Source organism: Rhinolophus sinicus, chromosome 13, assembly GCF_057876585.1.
Source record: "Rhinolophus sinicus isolate RSI-liver-muscle chromosome 13, RSI-T2T, whole genome shotgun sequence".
Taxonomy (NCBI): domain Eukaryota; kingdom Metazoa; phylum Chordata; class Mammalia; order Chiroptera; family Rhinolophidae; genus Rhinolophus; species Rhinolophus sinicus.
Window position 1 is genome coordinate 36,538,592 of NC_142513.1, and position 16,116 is coordinate 36,554,707.

The following is a 16,116-nucleotide window of genomic DNA, read 5'->3' on the forward strand; positions in this document are numbered from 1 at the left end:
TCTTGATCTTAGGTCCTAACTTTTCATCACTTCGAATAGTTCATGTCAATCGCTTCGGGCCTCAAAGTTTCTGTTGAGAAATCAGCTGAGCATCTTATGAGACCTTCCTTGTAGGTAACTAACTGCTTTTTTCTTGCTGATTTTAAGATTATCTTAGTCTTTAACCTTGAACATTTCCATTATGACGTGTCTTGGTGTGGACCTCTTTGGGTTCATCTTGTTTAGGACTCTCCACGCTTCCTGGGCTTATATGTCTTTCCTTCATCAGAGTAAGGAAGTTTTCCATCATTATTTCTTCAAATAGGTTTTCAATTCCTTGGTCCCTCTCTTCTCCATTTGGTACTCCTACGATGCAAATGTTGTTATCCTTGATGTTTTCCCAGCGACCCCTTACACTATCCTCATTTCTTTGGATTATTTTTTTCTTTTTGCTGTTTCGATTAGGTGCTTTCTGATATCTTGTCTTATAAATTACTGATTCGATCCACTGCTTCATCTAATCTACTTTCAGTTCCCTCTAATCTATTTTTCATTTCAGTTATGGTATTTTTCATTTCTGACTCATTCTTTTTCATTTTTTATCTCCATTTTTATGTTTTCTATCTCTTTGTTGAAGTTCTTCCTGATATTATTGATCATTCTTATAACCAGTATTTGGAACTCTATGTCTAGTAGATTGTTTGTCTCCATTTTGTCTAGTGCTTTTCCTGGAGATTTGTTCTGTTCTTTTGTTTGGGACATGTTTCTTTATCTCCCAATTTTGGCTGCCTCCTTGTATTTGTTTCTATGTATTAGGTAGGGCTACTATGCCTCCTAGTTTGAGTAGAGTGGCCTTATGTATTAGGTTGGCGCAAAAGTAATTGTGATTTCTGCAATTATTTTTAAACTTCTAAACTGCAATTACTTTTGCACCAACCTAATAATATGTGTCCTGTGGGGCCATGTTATACAGTGTCTCTGATCATCTGAGATAGGTGCTCCAGGTGGTCCCCTTGTGTGTGTTGTATGTCCTCCTGCTGTATTTGAGCCTTGGTTGCTGTTTGCATATCAATGGGAGGGATTGACCCTCAGGTCGATTGGTTGTGAGGACTGGCCATGACTATAGTGGAGGGACTGTTTGCCGGGGCTGACCCTACACAGCAAGATTCACTTTAGTAGAGCTCTGGTGCCTGTCCAGTCTCTCCTTTGGGTCCTTGGGGGCAGTCGGATGGTACTGCAGCTCAATTGAAGCCAGTCACTGGGCATTCTGGCCACTGAGCCTCCTGCAAAGGGCCTCCCCACAGGCCGAGTTCATCAGAAGCCTGTACCCTGCCTGGGGCCACCTGGCATGAGCCATAAGGCAGTCCACAGATGGCCACTACCCATGCTGGGCTCAAAGAAACTCCAGAGGCTAAGCCGGGAACTGAGGCCAGCTGCCACAAGTGCCGGGCTGGTAGCTCTTCAGCAAGAGGTATGGGATACAATGAAGTCAGATGCTGTTTTGGGGGGTTTTGTAAACCTTTGAGAGATTTTTTTAAGTCCACAGCATGAGCTAAGACAAGCCATTTGTATAGAAAATCCACTGGAAATGGGTAAGTCTGCAAGCTGGGTGGGGCAGGATCTTAGGGAATCACCAGGGCAGGGTGAACAGTGTTAGCTAGATTGAAGGAGACTCAGAAATGGTGGCCACCTGCATCTCTACACTGGGCAGGGGAAGGGCCCAACAAAGAACCAATGGATTCTTCCAGCATTTCTGTCTGGGAGAAAGCTGTCTCTCCAGACTTCACCCTGAAGTCAGACAATTCAGTTTCTCTCTGTATGTCCCTGGTGACTTTCAAGCTGCTGTTCAGTGCTGGAGCTCAGAGTGAGTGAGTTCATCAGTGAGCAAGTCTGTACAATGGCTCTTTAAGGGGAACACATGGAACACCAGCCATCCTCCATCTCACTCAGCCACAATCTCTGATGTTTTTCACATCCAGAATTTGTGGGAACTTCTCTTCCTGGCACTAGAACCCTGGACTGGGGAGCTTGGTGTGGGGCTGGGACCCCTCACTCCTCAGGAGGGGGACCTCCACAACTGACATATCCATCCCAATTTTTAATGGTCACACATGGGTGTGGGAAAATCCCATTCTGCCTTTCCACACCTCCTACCAATTTCCAAGTGGCTTCTTTCATATATCCTTAATTGTAGGACTTCTGGTCAGCTACACTTCAGATGATTCAATAATGATTGTTGTGTAGTTTAGTCATAATTTTGATGTGGTCGTGAGAGGGGGCAGGCACAGCATTTACCTACTCCACCATCTTGTCTGTAAAACAACTCTAAGGGGCATTTTTTATTATAGCAAATGTCAGGAACACAGCAACAAGTCCAATTATGCAGCATATTTAAGCCCTTTACTTACATTATGTCCACTGACATTTCATCAGCCAAATCAAGTCACTGGGGTCAAGCTCAGCATCTATAGGGTGACAATTATTCTCTCCCAGCAGTTGAAGTACACTGAGTTATATAACCCATTACAGGGAACTGAAGAATTGGGATCTATAATCCTGTATACAGACCACTATATTTGAATTGTCTATGCTCTATCCATGTCCAGAAATCTTGGGACCTTTATAAGAGATGGCAATAATAGGCAGCACACATCAGATTATTTCCCTAGTAGCAGAGATGTATATGCTCTGATTTACTTCCCTTTTCTCTTCCTGTCCACACGCATAATTCACGAAAGGAACCACAGATATCAGAAAAGTAATTTGTGGCCATGACATTGAGATTTTGCCTCTTTAAAACTCTCATATAGAATTAAACACATTCTTATCATCATCCAACCAATAGTGCATTCCTTTCACTTATATGAATCAATTTTGCAGCAGGAGTCTCATTTTTATTTCTATAAAATTTCTGAAATATCTTGCATATAGTTTATGCTCAATATGTATGGGTTGAAACAGTGAGGATCAAGGTACTAATACTGGAGAAACAAAAATGATGCAATTACTAGAATTCTCACATGTTTACTGTGCTTTTGGTAAAGCACAATAAAAAGTAAAGTATGGGAAAGTAAAGTATTGTGTGACACTCCACATGAATGCTATGGAATTTATTATTTGAAGTAAAGATGTGACCTTTAGGTATATTAGCTAAGAGAATTTAGCTTCTGTGTAACATTTTTTTAAAACTGTCAAAATACCGTGCCACTTCCTTATATTTCTTAACGTTTATTATAAGCCTTTTAAATCCCTTCTAAAAGACGCAAGTTTAGATCTCCTCTTGACTTAACTTTTATTGTTTATGTGTTTCCTGTGAAGATAGCTAGACAGACAAGGCTGATAAAAGGAAAGCTTGTCCTTATCAAATATTTAAGGATAACTGTGTAATGGGATATTTTTTTTCCTACCAGTAGAAGCCCACTGTTTCACTAAGAACTCACCCATTTGAGGCATTTAAAATGAATGGAAAGCTATAAGCCAGCCAAACTGTCCTTCTAAGAGAGAGTGAAATGAATGCTAATCTAATTGCCCAAGAATGCATAAACTGGGCTTTGAAAGCAAGGCTTCTACACTGGTTCCCCCTGCTGGATTTGAGAATGCATGTTTTTGGAAATTGATGAAAACAGTGTGTGTATACCTGAACTTTTCATTTGAGTACATGTTACTCAAATGACAAATCCAACATTCTTCTACAATGCATGCTAATATTTCTTGAGTTTGCTTCCCAAAGGCAGAAGTACTGTAACTAGAACACTGTGCAGCCAGGACTCAAAATAGAAAACAAAAGCATGTCACTCGGGTAGCCCCATTAGGGAGTGGGACATCATACGTGTGATTAAAGGTACAAACCCAGTAACAGTAGATTAGGAAGCCAGCCAGACAGGTTTTTATTATTATAAAGCTGGACTCTAGGGTCTGACCATGATTTTACTTCTCATGCATTTAGAACTGCTGGAACCAGTTTCTCACCTTCCCATGACTTAATTGTTTCTTTTTCCTTTCTTATCTTCCTCTCTTCACAAGAAAACGTTTTGCCCCCAATTTGTAGGAGATGTGGTAACCAGACTAATTTTAAAGGCAGCCTGTCACTGCAGACTCCAAGCCTATTGTGAAATCACTATTAAAAGATCTGTGTGTTGGGGGAGATGGAAAAACTGGCAGATTTTTCCTGACTGACTCTGTGTATATTTGGTGAGAGGAAAGGGGGAAATACTGACCTATGTTTTTGACACATGTTGTGCACCAATTTAGCCTTGTTAAGGGAGCAAGAACAGCAGTGGTGGCTATTTCCTTCCTAGAGCAAAAGTCAATGGCATCACCTACTCAGAGAACTGGAAGAGAGAAAATGTGAGATCATCATGTGGTACTTGTAAAAATGCCATTGAGACAAGGTATGATTTAGGTAGCTACAGAGCTGCCTCAGGTTCCCATATTAAAAGTTAATACATGCATAGAAAAAATGTGGAAAGATGTACATCAGTATTTACAAAGATCGTATATTTTATAGTGAAAAACAACATAAAGAAGAAAAAGTTATACTGTGTACACAATAAAGTCCCCCATGACAAATGGCGTAGTACAGGGCAGTGGGAATTCCAGCCATACTTATGTATTCATTGATAGTATTCCTTCCCCAATTGAGTGTTACTCTTTTTTATTTATTTGTTTACTCTTGTCCTTCTATTATAAACTTTTTCTTTCATCCATGCCAATTCTGAATGTTTTTCCATCTGCAACTCTCTTCAATAGGTTGTTTTTCAGAGATGTTTGGGGAAATGTTTCCCCATTGCTTCTGAGGCTGTTTTTTTGTTTGTTTGTTTGTTTGTTTTTTTAGCTTTAGTAGTTGAGTCCTTCTCTGGGGAGGACTTGCCATCCTCTTGCCGCCAGATTAAGAAATGGTACAGGGAGCAGATAGTGGGTCAAAGTACTCAAGCAAAACACTGTTAAGTGATCAGAGCCAGGCTGTGGGTAAGGAATTTTGAAAGGGCTCAGCTGGGCAATCTTCTGCTCCTTTTGGCTTTAGCTGAGGCCCTCATTTGGCTGCATTCAACTGGAATCTGGGATAGGTTGGAAAGTGAGGGAAGGCTTCATCCACATTTGGCCCCTCAGTGCTCTGCCACATGGCCCTTCTCTCCCTCCATGTTCGTCTCTCCATTCGGTAGGCTAGCCTGAGTGCCTTTACAGCTGGTAGCTGGCTTCCCATAGAGAGAAGTGGAAGCTACTAGTCTTCTGTGTCCTTGGCTTGGAGGGCCCAGAACATCACTTCCACATTTTGTTGGTCTAGACAATTCACAGAACCAGTGCTGATTCAAGGAAATGAGAGATAGATTCCATTTTCTGGGAGACAAACAATATGTGGCCATCTTTAACCTACAGTAATATATGTTAGTAACAATGCTTCCCTGTTTTCTGTACTTTAACTACATGTTTTATATTTTGTTTCTGTTTCTTTTTATAAATTTATCATTTAAAACAAATTTCCCAACAAAAAGAGATTTGGAAAGCCTCCCAGTCATGAGTTATAAAATCATGCTCTTATTTGCCTTTGAAAAGTTGATTTTTTAAACATAAATCCACAGATATGTATTGTACATTTTAAGCCAAAAGAAAATTTTAGCTAGTTTTTATATATAAGTGCCATTTTCCTGCCCAGTTATTTATTTTCCAAGGATTAATGTACTATTGTGTAAACTTGACCAGCATAATTTGTTCAAGACAAAATGTTTAATAGTATAGATATGTTTGATGTATAAATTAAGTAAAAATAGATATTTTTTGCAACATTTATCAAAGAGGAAAATAAAGGTCATAGAAACTTAATCAACCAAGTTATCTTACACAGTGCATATTGCTTGAGTCAAGGAAGAAAAGATTGGAATTAAAATTTATATTGCATTTTGAGAAATGCTGTGCAAGAAGAGAAACGTTACTAGAATTGCTGAGTGAATTTTGTTTACTGCAGTTCAACATTTCATCAAACAAATCATGTGAGAAGGAACAAGTATAAATGCACCTATTTATATAGGTAATTTTTCTGTTTCATGCCTCTGATTCATCTCTCTGCATTGCTTTATGGGGAGTCATGCTACATTGGTTACAATTAATTTCAATGCTGCATATTAGCCATAAAGAGATGTTTCATAAATTGACTTGATGTAATTTTTTTTTTCCTCTGTGGTTTTCTTGAAAGATGAGAACAGTCCAGAGGAAAAACAAAGTGCGGAAGAAATGGAAGGGCAGAGCCAAGAAGCAGGTGGGCTCAGATTTCTTTTGAGGAGTCTCCTAGGCCTCATCCGCAGAGGTGAACAATGACTTTACTCAGTGTTATTTTCTGAAATTGCTTATACTTTTTACTAGGTTAACTTCAGTGTTCATTCAGGTCTCCTTGCGGAAGCCACCACCGTGATTAACTATGAGTGACAGGGCTTCCAATCAGAAGGGTACATTGTCATGTCTCATTCACCAATTTTGTTTTTCTTCCCTGTCATAACAGTTTGCTTAGTAATGCTCTAAGAGTGGCAGGCAGAACTTGGAAGTGCCAAATTAGAGCTTGACTGACTGAGGGCAGGTCAAAACAAGCAGAATATTTTTGGAGGCAAAAAAATAAAATGAAAAATGTTTTAAGGAAATAAGTAAGAGACTTTCCCTCCGCAATGAATGGAGTGTTCTTTACTGGTTTGCATTCAATTTTGAAGAGTCATATTTCCGGTTATTTCTTTGTATGTTGTAGGAGATGATGTCACGGAGCTGACTACCCCCCACACAGAGCTAAAGTGAAATCCAAAGCCCCCCTGACATCTCCTCTATTCACTAAAAAACACATGTGTCAATTGAATGTTCATAGAGTCTCAGCTATAGATTATAAATCGAGCCTTTTAAAATAAAATAGCACTTAAGACTCAAAAGAGATCATCACCTTCGATTTATCATCTCTTTTACTCATTTTTGTACTCGGTCATGCTCTCCTTTATAAATGATAGGAACAATTATGCAGCTATCAACATAATCACCCAAATAAAAACATCCTTCTTCCCTTTAGTTTCCAAGTCATTCTCCCAGTTCTGATGAGCCCCTTGGGGGATAGGGGGACATTTTTGAAATAGTGGGCTCTAATATGTACCAGGCACGTCCTAGGCCATATGCTGAACTCTGGGAAATAAACCAGGTAGTATGATAAGGTTTTGACTGAAAACTTCCTTACATTAACTTTGGAACTTTTGCTAGAGAACTGGAAACTTTTATTATTAACCTGGAAGATGGAACTGAAGAAGGCCAATCAAAGAAAGCACTGAAGCAAGGCAGCAAAGACCTTGCATAGCTGCTAGTGGGTCATCTGGCTCCTTTACTGATGTGTAGTACTTGCAATGAAATAAATTCCGATACAACAAACTGTTGTTACCCACCCCCCACCCCAGCTCCCTACCCACACATCATTATGCTCCATGGAAGATGAGTCTTGTATGAAAAGCTGTCACTGTTTTTATTGTTTGGAGCTGACAAATATTAATCAACTAATTGCTGACAGCTGAGGCCATTCTCTGAACATTGTGGTTTCACAGGTTTTATTCATTCATTGCTGTGTCCCAAATTGTCTTCATCGACATAGATTTTTTCCCACCCATGCGCACACACACACACACACACACACGCATGCATGCACACTTTCATATATACATGCACACACAGTTACCTCTGTTTTACTTATCCATCCTTTTACCCTCAATCAATTAAGAACAGGCAGTTTTTTTGTTTGTTTGCTTGTTTTTTCAGTTTGGGATTGTCTTGCCTATAACAGAGAGTGGTAGAATGTAAGCTGTCTTCTACACCTCTTAGATCAATAGAATTATCACTACGATATGGGTACCTCTCAATGTAAAGACGAGTCCTGAATGCAAACCTGAGGGTCTCTTGTTCTTCTAAGCAAGCCCACTGGCTGGCATACAGCCCAATGGCAAGCTCCATTGGTGGTCCTGGCCGGGATCAGCATGCATTAAGTCCACTTTGCTCATTTCATAATCCCTCTAATCCAAGTGCAGAGAAATGGAAGATGTGGTTCTGGTTATTGCTGTTATTCTTCCAAAATAAAAATAGATGCTTTTCATTCAATATAATTTCCAACTTTAATTTTGATTATTATATAACTGTGAGCCTCTTCTATATCATGAAGAAAACACAATCTCAAACCAACATAATTTGGAAGTTTTGACTGCTATCATAATCAAATCAAATCAAAGTTGTAGGTAATATTCCTCAGTTATTTAACAAATACATATCACGGCTTTACTGTGGCCCAGGCACTGGTCTGGACACTGGGATACAGCAGTAAACTATAAAGATAATATCCCTGCTTCCCTGAAGGTTATATTCTGGTTGGAGGTGGGGGTCCAAAAATAAACAATATGCAAAAATAGAAAAAAAGTGTAAGATAAATGCCTTGCCAAGAAATGAGGTAATGGAGAAGGAATATTGAGAAAGCCACTTTCCATTGGCTGGAATTGGGGATGACTCCCTTGGAAAGTGATAATTAAAATGAGATCTAAGTGATGAGGTGGTGAAAGTACATTCAAATGGAGGGAACAGATAATGCAAATTCCTCTAGTCCAGTTTGGGATTAGCATGTTAGAGAAAGAAGGGCCAGTGACTGGAGCATGATGGATTAGGGGAACATGGTGTGAAATCTGGTAAGAGATCATAGGCCAGATTACTTCTGGCTATATACAATTTGATTTTATTAGAACTACAAATAAAAGCTAATGGGAGTTTTTAAGTAGTGGAGAGACATAAGCTGTGTTTTAATAAGCTCACTTTGCCTGTGAGTGAAAATGGGTCAACAGAGCCAAAGTGAGACCAGTTAGAAGGCTACAGTAGGAAAACAATGATGGGGGTTTCTGGAAATGGAGACAAAAATGGACTGATTTGTATTATGTTCTGGAGATAGAGACAACAGCACACGCTGATTGATTGAAAGTGGAAAATGGGGAAAAGAGGTATCTAGGAAAAGTCCTAGGTTCTTAGCATCATTAATTGTGGAGATGTTAGTGCCACTTACTAATATTTGGAAGAGTGGTACAGGGCACAGTTTTTGTTGAGAAAGATAATATTTCAGTTTTGGCCATGGTGAATTTGAGAGGATTCTTAAGCTCATGGGACGTAAAGAAGCCAGTTAGATATATGAGTCCAGATTTCTAGGGAGAGGTATGGACCAGAGATACAGGTTTGAGAGTTACTGGAATATTAATGATATTTAAAATCATGAGAGTGGATGAGATTCACTAGAGAGAACATGTTAATAAACAAAACAATGGAACCCAAGACATGATTTTGATAATGACATCTAGATGTATGGCGACAGGGGAGAAGGAACAGCCACAATTAAATATTTCAGAAAGAACAGAGTAAAAACTCTGTGGAATGCTACTGAAAAATTACATAAGAAAAGAGAAATGACCATTGGATTTGACAAAGGGGGAGTGATTGTCACCTTTGATAAGAGAATTCGTGGAGGAGTGTTGAAGCCAACTGGAGTGGGTTATGGAGAAACTTGAAAGTGAGGAAGCATAAAACAAAATCATAGGCAGCAATTTTAGGGAGTTTTGCTGTGAAGGGAAGTAAAAAAAATGTAAAGATATGACATCAAAAGAACGTTAATTGTTTTTTGTTTTTGTGTTTTTGAAATAGGAGATTGTCACTTAACAAAAATAAAGTGATTCATCATCTCCAATTAATGCCCACTAAAATTTTTATTATCTGTTCAATAGAAACATGACCAAAAAGTAATAGTAATATACATTATGGGCAAACGATATGCTAAAAAAATGTGTGGTTTGCCTTTAAATGTGTGTTACTTGTCATGCTTGTATGAATTTTTAGTTCTATGACTCTGCTACTGCATGAAACACACACACACACACACGTATATGTACTGGGTGTGCCAAAAAATGTATACAAATGGACCTTTGGTCAATGTTGCTCAAGCAGTAGTTCTCCGTAATCAGAAGTGTGGACACTTTGAGCACCTCTTGTAATTGCTGAAGTCAAATGTGCCTTGTATTCCTCTTTTGTTATTGGTATATATTGAGTGTTACAATTTTAATACAGTTTCCCTTTCTTAAAATGTGTATACATTATACATATATATATATATATATATATATATATATATATATATATATATATATATTTTTTTTTTTTTTTTTCCCAGTTGTTAAGTATTAACCATTTCAAATGATTTTGATAATACTGCATGCCTTAAATTTACTATTTAATGTTAGTAAGTTAATTATCTATTATTCTGGAGGCCAAACATGAGTGGATTCCCTGGGGTACCGATGATACTGAGAAGAAAGATAAACTCTAACGAGGTTCATTGCTATTGTAAGGGGGACAGCGACCTCCGATTTCCTTATTCCCCACTCTGTGCTTGGGTGACTTTTGGCGCTTTTCTACAAATGATCCCCTTCTCCTGGGCCTCAACACTGACAGTCATCAGATGTGCTCCCTGCAGTTTGACAGCCTGGCATAATGGAGCAGAAGTGCTGTGCTAAGAAAAACCAAACTTTAAAAACACACACATAAAAGCACTTTGTAGAAACTTGCAAGAATATACTTTTTTCACAATCTGTTACTAAGAAAAATAATGTACCATTCTTTTAGAGATGGAGAAGAAACAAAAGCCAAAGTATAATAATATCAACAAATAGCATTCGTCACCAAAAAACAGTTTGTAGTTCATTGGGCTCTGCCTTAGCTGAAGCTTGCTGCTCCATTAATTATAAGAGAATCACAAACCGCTATGCCTTCAAAGACTGTTCAGTATATTAGAGCATGAAACAGGCTCATACTTCCTGTGGTGGAGAGGGGAGGAGGCTCGGTGGGCAGGGAAGCTCCATCTTGGCAGTATTAACTCTGAGGCAGTGTTCCTCTTTTCTGCTTGCTAGATGGTGCCAACACAGCTACTGTGCCCAGCCCTGCTTCAGAAGAGGCAATTGAAGTCTGTGAAGATGAAGGTATGAGGCTGCTTGCTACAATTAAAATCTCTTAGGAGACCATTTGGGATTTGTTTATATGGAGAAATGAAGCAGTGAGCAAATCTACCTAACTCTTTAACCATCTCTATTTCCAGCACAATCAAATATTTCACCCACTTTGTTTTATTCCATACCTGCCCTTTTCAGAATTTATACATACATTTACATTTTTTCCTCTTAAAGGTAACTTTATGAAACAAGAGAATGATCAGAAAAATTATTTTTGGAGAAGATATTTATTTGAAACGCCAGATTAGGCAGTTTTACTATTTACAGTCTCTCATCAGGAATAAGTTCAAAAGAGTGGCACTTGGAAACCAGCTACTGGGGAGTTTCATCATCCAGACATAGAAAGAATTAATGTTTAAAAGTCAACCTTAGAAATAAATCTTTGACAAGAGCATCATTCCTCATTCTTTGGGTAGTTACTATGAGAAAATGTTGCTGACCCAAGTATTTCAAGAAGAGAAAAAAAAAAAAAGGAAAGAAAATTTGAGGGAGAAATAGTGGGGACATTCATGTGCAGATGATAAGCTTAAATATATATATATATTTAATATATATATATATATATATATATATATATATATATATTATATATATTTAAATATATATATATATATATATATATTTAAATATATATATATATATATATATATATATATATATATATATATTCTAAAGGAAAATAAATAATCCTTTCTTTTCTTTCCCTCCTGATTAACTGTCCCCACACAAAAAGGTAATCTTTTATATCTGTCACTGGTAACTACTAAAAACCCTTCTGTAAATGGTACATTAGATTGTTGTATTAGTATAAATGGACATCTGGTAAACCATGTGATTTCCTTGGAACTTTTGGATAAATATGCTGAATGCATTTCTTTAGTTTGGAGTAATACGAAAATAGTTTTATATTTGACAATTGATAACAGCTACTCTTTGAATTGATGTTTGGAAAATCAAAGTGGTCTTAAAATTTTAAATATTTGCCTCATTTATTTCCTTTTATGTTGCCTGGTAAATGTTGTTTTTGTAAACAAAATGTCCTGTGTAATAAGGGCAGTTGCTAAGATTATGAACTCTGGGGTTCACAGTGGCTGAGGCTTAAATCCTGACTCTGCCACTAAAAATTTATGTAAACTTTGACAAGTAATTCAACTAGTTAACAAGGAGTTAACAAGTAATAACAAGTAACTCACTTCTTTGTGCTTTAGTTTTCTCCTCTGTAGAATGGGGACAACAGTAGTATTTACCTCACAGAATACAATAATACATGTCAATTGCTCAAACTGTTCACCTGGCACCTGTGCAAATTGGGCTCCTCAGAAGACAGCCTGTGCAATGGATCTTAGGGAGCCAACACTTATTAAGGAGAGTTCTTGGAATCAACACCTGGAAAAGGAAAAGTAAGAACATGCAACTTGGTAAAGGGAGAGGTTGAACTGCAAGGCATTCTCCACAGAAGACACAGTTGGTCTGACGATGGCATGACCCTTTTGAGATGTCTCAGTTTGGAAGAGAGTCAGGCTATTAAAACCTCCAATTAATAGATTACCTGAGCCTGGCTGCACTGGGAAGGGGATATGGCCTTGGATGAGGTGACTCTTCCCTTGAAGTAATCCTGGAAGTTTGATATGAATAAGAGCTGCCTACAGCTGGGGAAATAAGTTCTTCATTCATGAAGCAGAATCTGGTTGGCCCAACACAACGTCTACTACACTGTTATTTTTGGTGGTCCTTTTCTTATTCCTTTCCACCTTTTAAAGGAATCCTTAGCACCACCTCCCTTCATCTACTCAAATATGTGTTCTGACATCACTGGTTTTAAAACCATTTGGTATATCTAAAAAATATTAATAATATCCCATATTCACATAGGTTCTGATAAGAAGAAATTCAAGCCATCTTATAGATAAGCCTGACCAACTCAGAGTGAAAAGACAGAAAGTGATGTTCACCTTAAGTAAATAATTTTGGACATTACAATCATTTATCTGTGACAAATTTTTTTAAATATCATGAAGTTGAATGACAGTGTTTAAGAAACAAGAAAGATAATCTAATTTAAGTGCTTTTGGCTGAGGTTTTTCCTGTTGAGTTGTTTGTTTTGGAGATACCACACCTTTATAGAAACACAGTTTGTAACGTCTCTTGCTTTTTCGATCTCACACCATTAATCCTCATGCCAGCATCAATTGCTCAGAATGCTTTTAGGATTTTTTTCTATATGAAACTTATAATGGTGGTAACTCCCAATGAGTTCTGCCACATATCACAAATGTAGTTCCCTTATAAGACTAAAGGTGAAGTTTTAAGGATTTTACTGAACTAAAATGTTAATATCCATTAGCCTCTTAATCAAGGGAAAAAGAAACTGTTTTAAAATCCACACTAGCATGTAATCCAGTTTCAGTTAAAAATAGAACATATCGTATGATTTTTGCCTTTTCCTTGTGAAATAGCATGCGTCACTGTTTTTAATTGATTATCAGTGAAAGCTTAGACCAAGGGTCTAATGCTTATAGGACTGCTGTCTTGGCTGATAGATCAAAGCTTAGAATGAAAAAGAAATGAATTTTACATTTAAATCCTCCAAGATTGAGGTCAAGTTAAGGTTAAAAGGCAGTCATATGTGTTGAGCATTCATTTCAAACATTCACCCTTATTAGTTTCATGCAGAAATATATCTCCTTGGTAACAACTGGGCTGTTTATGAACTCTGCAGTTATAAGATCACTTACAAAAATGCATATTACACTATCCAATTTAAATGACAGAACATGTTCGCTGACCAAAGGTCCTGAAGGAGCCCTTGCTCTCTGGCCTTTGTTTCCAGGCTTCTTTAATCCTGACCTAGTATCCTCTTCTTAGAACAACCAATCTAATGGAGTGCTCTCTCTCGCTCTCTCTCTCTCTCTCTCATTCCCAAAGATTTCAGACTCATCGGTTATTTCCAGCTTTGATTGTTGGTTGACTGGCTTTACAATCATGATAACTTTGGCTCCCACTAGGAAACTAGTGTCTTCTAGAGTGCAAGGATTGAAAACAAGCATACAACCAGTGAGCTGGCAAATGTCACTTGGTTTGGGAGATAAGATTTTTTTAAAAAATTAAAACATGTGTGTGAAAGTTGAAAACATTCAAAAGGAAGTGTCTTCTATGCCAGCAATTTTGTTCAAGTGTTCTGGACATAGTTCCCACTGGGTACCTAGATGGATGCTTATTGCCCATTTGCCCCACATAACTGCTAACAGTGCACACTGCTGATGATGCGAGGTTCCACTGATTGGTTTATGTCTCTGAGTTAGATTGTGAGCTACAGACTGAAGAAACCTGTTCCCAGGGACTCATTACAGCCCTTGGAAGAGCAGGAGTTGAGTTGAGAGGATGAGATGTGAGGAGGAAGAGTGTTGTTGAGTAATTCACCCGCAGAAGGGTGCTGGCCACTGGTGTGGCACCCAGGACTGAAATGAAGTGAACTCAAAGGTGAGGCTAGCCTGAGAAATTATCTGTAGGTTGATAGAAGTACTGAGGTTATTTATAAAATACATTCATTTATCTATTAAGAGATCTTTTCCTCTGCTGGTAAAAATATTCTATTTATTGATTTAATGGTGGCTTGCACTTTAAATCCTTAAAAACAAACCCAGGAATACAAATGTTAAGGCTATTTAAGTTACCAAATATAGAGGCAATCAGATAAAAGGTAGTGCAAATACAGGAATAAAATTCACATTAGGAATATCAAGCACTCTGGCTAAAACGAATGCAAAGTTAGTATCATTTAAGATATAGTCAATCATCTTACTTCAGGGAGAACTCTCTGTTCCAGTTGTCTCGATGCTTATAATAGTTCATCCTCACAGCCAAGGCCAAGGCACCTTACTGGAGGAAACAAAACTGCTGTTTAAACACAACTGCTGTTTAAACACAACTGCTGTTTAAACACATCTTCTGTCTTATTACTTAATTACCCCATTTTAATTTGGAAGTCAACTAGACCAAATCATATGCTCATTAATATTAAAAGCAAAATCAATTAATAGTCAGGTGCATGTACACCGAGCTTGTATTCCTTCAGAGCTCTGTGTAAGTCTCCACGGTACTGTTTGGTATTTATGAAGTGGGATGTCACCTGGCCAAGCATTTTTAACCCTTAGTTAAGTTAAAGACCTCCTAGAGGTCAAAATTTCTATAGTATAGGGAGAAAGACAGCAAGAGTCAGCCTTCAGAGAACATAAGAGAAGGGACAGAATTACATATAAGGAAGCATATTTGGCAGAGTGTGAGAGATGAGCATAAATACTCCCAACCACCTACCGCTGTAAACCTGGGCCAGTGGTGTCAGCTCCAGATGGATCCCAACATTGTTTAAATCTTGTCTAACCTGTTGGAGACAAACAAACATTGGGCCCCCCATGGAATTCCCCTCAGGCTTCTGCAGTCTGATTTTTCTTAGTCCTCTTCCTATTTTTGGTGTCCTACTAAACATCCTCCCCAAAAGTGGGACAAAACTGTCCCCTGTCCCAGATGTGCACTAACAGAGTGTCTAGATACACTGGAACACCACTGGGTTATCACTCTTAGATTTTAAGAGTCTGACGTGTAGAATAAAAGCTGCTGCCCACTACAGATCAGTAAAGGGGAAAGAACCGAGATATATGGAGTGTCTCCTGTACTCAACGCATTCCACATATGTACAACACATTTTTATTACGTAAAGGGTAACCTGAAACTCAGGAAGGAAAAAGACAAAGATGTATGTGTAGAGGTGTGGGGAGAGAAGAACTATGTTATTAATGTTGACTCCATAGCTGATACTTACAGGAGCTTACATAATCATCATAACCGATAGTATTTTATTCTATTTTAAATTAACAATTACTTATTTTCAGCTTTTAACGTATATTTATTATAAAATGTTTTAAGACTTTTGTTAAAATATAGCTAACATACAATATTATATTAGTTTCAGGTGTACACCATAATTAATCAGCATTTACATACCTAAAGAAATGCTCACCCTGATAAGTCCAGCAAGCATCTCACACTGTACCATGCTATCACAATATTATTGACTGTATTCCCCATACTGTACATTACATCC

The 16,116-nt window shown here is 37.9% G+C and overlaps 1 protein-coding gene across 6 annotated transcripts in view; it reads left to right on the plus strand.

The window, feature by feature from the left end:
- MACROD2 (mono-ADP ribosylhydrolase 2) overlaps positions 1-16,116 on the plus strand; it is a 2,124,656-nt gene that overhangs the window by 1,999,305 nt on the left and 109,235 nt on the right. For 2 of the 6 annotated variants that reach the window (XM_074317443.2, XM_074317442.2), the window contains exons 12-13: positions 6,170-6,280; positions 10,917-10,985. The exons of 2 other annotated variants lie outside the window; for them this stretch is intronic. In XM_074317443.2, the coding sequence (XP_074173544.2) occupies positions 6,170-6,280; positions 10,917-10,985 (180 nt within the window). The remainder of the gene's footprint in view (positions 1-6,169; positions 6,281-10,916; positions 10,986-16,116) is intronic. 2 more of the 6 variants (XM_019752053.3, XM_074317444.2) reach the window with 2 other exon arrangements.